This window comes from Cynocephalus volans, chromosome X (genome assembly GCF_027409185.1).
Source record: "Cynocephalus volans isolate mCynVol1 chromosome X, mCynVol1.pri, whole genome shotgun sequence".
NCBI lineage: Eukaryota > Metazoa > Chordata > Mammalia > Dermoptera > Cynocephalidae > Cynocephalus > Cynocephalus volans.
The window spans coordinates 74,633,306-74,641,806 of NC_084478.1; the positions used below are offsets into that span (position 1 = coordinate 74,633,306).

Genomic DNA, 8,501 nt, shown 5'->3' on the forward strand with positions numbered 1-8,501 from the left:
TGCCTAAAATCCATTTTTTTTTAGGTTTTCGTTTGTTTGTTTTTTGTGGGTTTTTTTTTTCCTGCTTAGAATTGGGTTTCTAGGGAAATAAAGCCACTGCTTTTTTTCCCTTTTTGCTTAAACACAGCTCATTAAAAAATAAATTCAAAGTTCTGATGAATTCCAGGGTAAAAGCAAACCCAAAGTAGTAAAAGATTACAAATATCTACTTTTGTGAATGTCCATTCTTTTTTGTTGCACGTGTTCTTATAAAATATATATTATCATTCCATGTGCAAATATATATATATACACAAATATAAATACACACACACACACACACACACACGAGGGTACTTCTAAAAGCTTATGGAAAGATTCATATTATTATTTAATTCTATTATTCCATGAATGTTTTGAAATACCTTCATATATGTATATGCATGTATGTGTGTGTGTGTGTGTGTGTATAGCTATGGACTAAACTGTGTCACTCCAAAATTCATACGTTGAAGCCCTAACCCCAATGTGACTCCAAATATGAAGATAAAGCCACAGGCATCACATTGCCTGATTTTATAATATATTTCAAAGTTACCTTAATTAAAACAGTATGGTACTACCATGAAAACAGACATACAAACAATGAAGAGAGTAGAGCCCAGAAATAAATCCACCCACATATGGTCAATAGATATTTGACAAGTGTGACAGGAATACACAATAGGGAAAGAGATACCCTCTTCAACAATTGCTGTAGGAAAAACTGCATATCCACATGCAAAAGAATAAAGTTGGACCCTTATCTTGTACCATACAGAGAAATGAACTCAAAATGTATTAAAGATTTAACTTAAGACCTAAAACTACAAAAATACTAGATGAAAACATAGGGGAAATATTTTTGATCAAGCATGGTCAAGTTTAATAACCACTGTGCTAATGATATGGATGTAGAGAGTCACAGAGTGAGAAGAATAAAGAATGACTTCAGATTTCAGGATGATGGGGCATTTATAAAAATGGGGAAAACCGGAAAAAGAGAAAGTTTCTGGTTGGAGCTGAAGTTGAGGGCTGTTGGTGCCTGAGGTGCCAGTGAACCATTCAGGGGTGGTAGTTAAGTGAGCAGTTTGATATGTGAGTCAGGAACTCAGGGGAGACATCGGAGCTATTGACCTTGATTGGAAAATCCTTCAGAACAGGTCTAATTCATCCTAAGTGATGGGCCCCCACAGAATAGCCCAGCCCCGACATGATCCAAAAAATGTGCTCAGTAAATGTTAATGAACAAATGAAAAGGAGCCAGTTTTTCCTGTTTACTCCAGTCTGGTGAGAACATTGCCTGAGTACCAAGTGTTCTTCCATTTAATATTTATTTTCTCATGTGGGAACACAGCTTCTGCTAGAAAAACAGGTTTCTTACAATAGCTCACTTTGAAGACTTTCATATATCTCAATATTAAATGCCAACTCTTTTCCATTCTCTCTCCTATGGCCAGAATTGTTTGGCTTATCTTGCCCATCCCCAAGTCCCAGAGGTCCCAGTTGTCCTGTGACTTGCTCTTGAGTGAGCAATGGGGTTGAATCGGTTTCCAAGCCAGGTGACAGAGAAGCCTGCTGAGGCTGCCACAGCAATGGAAGAAAGGAAGAAGGAAGGAAGGAGATACACGTCAATTCAAAATTGTGTAAGAAGGCAGAATAACTGGCGTGTTGTAACTAATCTCCCTGTGCAGTCTTGCAGGGGGGTGGGGGGAAGGAGAAGGTGGAGTGATTCATTTGGACTGGGGAATTTGAGAAGGTTTTGGACAGGAGGTGGCATTTGATCTGGGTCTTTCTTGAAAAATGAGTAGGATTTACTGGCTTGGAATGAGGCAAGGACATTTGAGAATGAGGGATCTGCACAGGCAAAGGCCTGGAGGAATGGAAATATATGAAACAGTGAGGAACTTCTATGTGGCTAAAGGATAGGGTGAATGAAAAGGAGTACTGGCAGATAAGATCAGAATGGTGAGTCTGGGCCAGATTTGTGGAGGAGATGGGCGTGAATGCCACAAAAACAACAATAAGCATATGTGTGTCCAACAGATACAAAAGCAACGACCTAAATGAAAAACAATTTTCACATCATGACCCAATACACACATATTCATATGCAGATAAAAAACTGAAACAAAAACTTCCCCACAATATACCTACTGCTTCTCATGCAATGTATGTTGCTAATTTCCTTCTTTTTTAAAATTTTAAAATGATACTAGCAACCAACTAAATTCATTTCACAGGCTGATAACGGGTGGTGGTCTGTATTTTCAAAAAGACTGTTAAATGCAATGGGAAGTCAGTGAAGGTGTTTGAGGAATAACATAGTCACACTCGTCCTTTCAGAAAGTAGATCTCATAGCAGTGAGGATGCCATCGAAGACAGAGGAGAGATTGAAGACAGGGAAATAATTCTACAGGTAGAAATAGATATGACATTACAAATACATAGGCCAGTCATAACAAAGGCCTGAAATGTGGAAGTGAGTGAGGAGGTGGAGAATGGGGCAGGGATTTGAGCAAGATGTTCAAGGCAGAAACCTAAGTGATTTGCTAAGTGACTGGAGGTGAGTCATAAGAGAGAAAGGGGAGTCAACATTGATTTTCAGGTTTTGATCTGAAGTGAATGTGCAGAGAATGATAGCATTAATCCAGAGGTTTAGGGGTAGGAGCTTGGTTGTGGTGAGGAGAGATGGAGACTTGAGGAAGTATTGGCCAAGCTGAGCTGTATCTGTGGAACATCCAGGTGGACAAGCCCAGTAAGCTGTGGGAGGAATGAGGCTGAAGCTCAGAAGAGGGTGGGGCGCAGAGATTGGAGATGTGGGAGATACTATTTGAAGCCATGGGAGCACAGGAGTTTACCCAGGAGAATGTGTAGAGAGAGGAAAAGAGATGAAGAACCTAGGACAGACACATTTAAGAGGAGCTAAGGAACACCACAACATCTACTTTCAAGATGAGTTTTTCTTTTTCCAAGTGAAGGAAGCTCGTTGTGTATGGATATGCATGCATCGAGGCATCGGTGTGTGCAACCACATGCATGTGTGGATTGCATATGCATGTTCAGAAACTATTGGTGCGCACTTGGAGAGCTGGTGAAGGGCTCTGGTTCATGTAATAGTAGCTGCAGTCACTTTCTCTGCCTCATTACTGTTCTCCTCTTTTTTCTACTTTTCTATCTCCCTTCTTTTGTTCCATTACTGTCTCTCCGTTTTCACATATCCACATGTTCCTTCACCACCACTTAAAAGCCCGAAGGATACATGGGCAAAATGCACCAGTGTGGGATCTGGGGGCTGAAGTCTAGAGCATAGTGTTGGAGTGTGGTTGGGGTTGGGAGGAAAGACAGGGCTAGGCATGTGGTCAGAATCAGGAGTGTGAGAATCCATGCCTGAGGCTTTTCCCACTGCAAATTTTGCCATTGGTATGTGTAAGTGCCAGGTATGAATGGTTATATGAGGGTACTTAAAAACGTTCATGGAAAGATTAGTATTACCTTTTAATTCTATTTTTCCACAAACTTTTTGAAGTGCCCTTGTATTTCTGCACCTGTGTCTGGGTGTGGGTACAGCTCTCAGCTTGACTTCCTTAGGTTGTTAGGTCATAACGCTATCATCATTGCTGCTTCAGCCCAGAGAATATTAATTTTTTAACAGAAATAGGCTGCTCTGTTTATAATTCAAGAGACTTAGGAAGAACTGTGAATAATGGTTAATCAGATTATTAGCATTTGTAAGGGCAATTAATGGCATTGAAATTCACATACCATGTGGCTAGAGGATATATTCTTTCTTTCTTTGGTAGCTGTGTAACCATGTATAAATTGCCTAACCTCTCTGAGTCTCCTGTCCTTATCTGTAAAATGGGGATTATAATTCCTACTACACAGCTGGCACATTAGCTAAATTGGCTCAGAGCACAGCCTTATAATACCAAGGTCACGGGTTCAGCTCCTTGTACTGGCCAGTGGCCAAAAAAAAAAAAAAGGAATTCCTACTACAGATTTCCATCAGGAAGATTAAAGATTAAAGAGTCCAAGAGCTCTTAAATTAGTAGGCACTCTACAAATGCTAGTCAGTTCCTTTCTCCAGTTCCTTCTGACTCTTTCCCTAGCTCCTTCCTTCTATCTCTTATACGTATATACCTGTCCATATATGAACATGAAGTATGTATTTGTAGTGCTTTCTCCATTTTAAATTCTTAAACCAAGTGGTTTAACCTTTTTATATTACTGTAAAATTGTCAAAAACAGTTTAATTTAAGTTGCTTTTGGAACATACATATTTGAAATTGTCTGGGTAGACTGACCCTTTTTCATTATGTAAAGTCCCTCTCTGTCCCTGGGGACCTTCTTTACTCTGAAATCTGTTTATTTGATATTAAGATAGCTGCTCCTGCTTTCTTTTGATTAATGTTTGCATGGTATCTGTTCCTATTCTTTTACTCTCAACCTATCCTACATCGTTATATCTGAACTGAGTTTCTTGTACACAGCATATTGTTGGGTTATATTTTTTAAATCCACTCTGACAATCTCTCTTTTAATTGTTGTATTTAGGCCATTTACATTTAACATAAGTATTGATATGTGAAAGCTAAAGCTGCCTTTTCATTTTTTGTTTTCTTTTTATCTATTTTTAGTTTCTCCATTTTCTTTGCCCTGCCTTCCAGTGGGTGACATGAACACTGTTTAGAATTCAATTTTGATTTATTTATAATGTCTTATAATAACATCCTCATCCCTTTGTATAGCATTTTTAGTATTTTCTCTCACTACTACATTATATATGCATAATTTATCATACCCTTTTGATATCGTCTTTTTGCCAGCTTGAGTGAAGTATAGAAGCCGTCCCTCCCTTTTACATCCCTTTACACTCTCCTGTTTATAAATGTCTTAAATATTTCACCTACATATGTTGAGAGCACATTTGATAATTTTATAAATTTTGCTTCAATCACAGATGTAATTAAGAAATTTCAAGAGGAAAAGAAAAGTCTATCATATTTATCCATGTTTTTGCTTACTGTGTTCCTTATTTCAAGGTTCCTTCTTTTATTGTTTCTTTTCTGTTTTAAGAATTTATTTTAGTCATTTCTTTTATGGTTGATCTCCTGCTGATAAGTTTTTTGTTTTCCTCCATCTGAGAACATCTTGATTACCCCTTTAATCCTGAAGGATATTATCACTGGACATAGGGTTCTGATTTGACAGCTCTTTTCCTTCAACACTTGAAAAATGTTGTGCCACTTCCTCCTAGGGCCTTGTCAGTTTCTGGTGAGAAATCAGTTGTCATTCTAATTTTTTCTCTTGTAGGTAATCTATCATTTCTCTTTAACTGCTTTCAAGTGTTTTTTTTGTTTTTGGGGGGGTTTTTTTGCCTTTTGTTTTCAGAAGATTGACTCTGATGTGTCTTCATGTGAATTTCTTTGGATTTCTCGTATTGGCGTTCGCTCAGCTTCTGGAATCTGGAGGTTTATATCTTTTGTTCAACTTGGGAAGGTTTTAGTCATTATTTCTTCAAGTACTTTTACAGTCCTGCTTTCTTTCTTCTCTCCTTCTGGGAATCTGTTGGGATGAATATTAAAGCTTTTACTGTAGTCCCACGGTGATTTCTGTCATTTTAAATTTTAGCTCTCTGGTTTTTCTCTCTGTCTTCTTCACCTTGCTATTGAGCCTATCCATTGAGTTTTAGGGTTTTTTTTGGCTATTATATATTTTTTTGGTTCTAAAAATTCTGTTTGAGTCTTCTTTATGTTTTCTATTTCTTTGTTGAGACTTTCTGTATTTTTTTTTTTTTTTTTCTCGTGACCGGCGATCAGCCAGGGAGTGCACCGGTCATTCCTATATAGGATCCGAACCCGCGGCGGGAGCGTCGCCGCGCTGCTAGCGCAGCACGCTACCGAGTGCGCCACGGGCTCAGCCCAAGACTTTCTGTATTTTGGCTGAGATTTTCTATTTTATCATTTGTTTCTCGTGTGTTGTAATTGTTCATTGAAACATTGTTGTGGTGGGTATTTTAAAATTATTGTGAGATAATTCTAAAATCTGTGTCATCTCAGTATTGGCATCTGTTTCATTCTCAGTCAAGCTGATATATTGGTATGGTGTGTGAATTTTGATTAAAAGTTGGATACTCTGGATCTTATTTAAATCTTTTGTTCTAGCAGGCCTCCTCTGACACTCTCTTGGATGGAAGCGGGGGCAGCAGAAGCCTAGTTTCTCCAGTGGGTCTCTCTTGACATCCAGGTTAAGGAGGGGCTCTTTGTTACTGCTGGTTAGGGGTGAGAGTTTAGGTTTCTCTTTAGGCTTCTGCTGACCCCATCCCAGCTGGTTGGAGTAGAAACTCCTGGTTACCACTGGCGAGGGCAGAAGTCATGGCTTCTGAGGTGGTTCCACTGGGAGGGGTCTAATTTCATTGGGGATGAAAGGCCTTGATCCCAACTTGGTCCTACTCTGAGGATTCGGTGGGGGGTTCTTTAAAGCCCAGAAAAAGTCTAGGCTGTCTACTTACAGGCCTAAGCTTCCTATTAGCCACACTGTTATTATGACAGCTGGCATTTTACTGTACTGAAGTATCTCACTCCCTATCTCCTGATGCTTTTGCAGAAAAAAAAAAAATGCAACATGTCCCCCTCCCCCATTCCCAGCCCTTCTGTGGGACATAGTAGGAACAGTAGGGTTTCTACAGGCATTCTGACTGGGTTCCTGTCAAAACATGGCATTTTCAAGCTGTACAGTCACTCAAATTCTCTGGGTCTCCATTTTCCCAGCTGTAATGGAGGAATAGGAAGCTGACAGGACTCTTGCTGAAATTAGAGAAAGTATAGGACAAAGAGCCTGGCACACCAGGTCCTTTATAAATGACAGTTCTCTTCCTTTTCTTCCCCTACATAAGGAGAGATGCAACCCCTCCAGAGGAAGAAGAAACCAAGGTGTTTCATGATGAAAGTCTTATATCTTTTTTTTTTTTTTTTTTTTGTCTTTTTGTGACCGGTAAGGGGATTGCAACCCTTGGCTTGGTGTCGCCCGCACTGCGCTCAGCCAGTGGACTGGCCATTCCTATATAGGATCCGAACCCGCGGCAGGAGCGCCGCTGCGCTCCCAAGCGCTGCACTCTCCCGAGTGCGCCACGGGGCCGGCCCTGAAAGTCTTATTTCTTAAAGAAACACACTTGGCGTCCTGCACCCCTTTCCCGCAGGTTTGTGGAAAACACTCCACGGAGATAGCCCGACCCTCAGAATGAGAGTGGGAGCCAGAGCAGGGACTCAGACAGAGCAGGGGAGGTGAAGGAAGGCCTAGTGCTGGCCCACTCAGTCAGCCTGCCTGGCACTAGTGTATTCTGAACAGGGATAACACCATAGCCTTGCCAAAGCTGCTGCGAGAACGACCGGGTCACGGACTCAGACAACTCCCACTTTGCCAACCAGCCCGCCCTGCACCTCCAGCAACTCAGAGCAGCTGTCGCGATCCCACCATCAGCGCGGCGACCGCGTCCTCAGTCCCCATCGCTCCCATCCCCCTGAGTGAGGGTTAAGAAGGAAGAAAGTGACGAGTGAGTGAAAGGCAAATGAGAGCGCCATCCTCCACACCCCCAGCCCCGCAGCCCCTGGCAGCCGCCCCGACAGAGTGGCAAGATATCTCTCTCTCTCTCTCTCTGTGTGTGTCTCTGTCTCTGTCTCTGTCTCTGTCTCTCTCTCTCTCTCTCCTCTCTCTCTCTCCTCTCTCCCCCCCCCCCACCCTGGAGTCACTTCCCATCTTCACCTCATCTGGACGCCTGTGGTGAATAGGCCCCGTTCCAGCTCCCCTCCGAAAGTAAACCAACAATAGAGACTTTCCATAGGTAACTCAGCTCTCTCCCGCAGCGAAGCATGGGGCGGTGGGGGGGAGGGGTGCTTTCGGGGCGGAGAAACGGGGGACGCAGCAATATGTCACTTACCTGATTTCTTTAATGCTTTCCAATTTGCACATGATTTCTTGCTCATCTGCCATGCTTTTCACTGTCAATTTCACGTCCCGAGAAATGTACAAATACAGGAGCCAAAGGATACAATAGACACAATGTAGCCACCTCCTCAGTGCTTGGAGCTCTGAGCCTGTGCTGTAGGGCTTGGAAAAGGCTTGGGAGCTGTAGTCCTCAGCTCCAGGGCCAGCCAGGCAGCCCGGGGAGCTGCAGGACTACAACTCCCAGAAGGCCAAGCGAGACATGCCCGTTTCTTTTCCTGCTGCCGCACTTTAAATCAATTTGTCACAGATAATTATGTCAAAGCTTGTAAAGAGTGCAAGGGAATGGGAATATTCGTCTGGCCCGCGTGCAGGGGAAAAAGGGGGAAAAAATACTACAGAAGGCAACTGGAGAGATGAAAGACATACCCATCCACACCCCTCCGGGGGCTCTCACGCCTATCCGCCCCCAAAAGGTTACCAGGAGTCACTAATTACGCGACGCCTTGGGGCTGGAGAGAAACCTTGAAGGGAAATT

At 42.1% G+C, this 8,501-nt stretch overlaps 1 protein-coding gene across 2 annotated transcripts in view; it reads right to left on the reverse strand.

Annotated features, from left to right (window-relative positions):
* Positions 1 to 8,168, reverse strand: part of ZC4H2 (zinc finger C4H2-type containing) — a 44,018-nt gene extending 35,850 nt beyond the window's left edge. The window contains exon 1 of one of the 2 annotated variants that reach the window (XM_063083933.1): positions 7,959 to 8,168. In XM_063083933.1, the coding sequence (XP_062940003.1) occupies positions 7,959 to 8,011 (53 nt within the window). In that variant the 5' untranslated portion in view covers positions 8,012 to 8,168. The remainder of the gene's footprint in view (positions 1 to 7,958) is intronic. The other variant, XM_063083932.1, reaches the window with a different exon arrangement.
* Between the last annotated feature and the right edge of the window lie 333 nt (positions 8,169 to 8,501).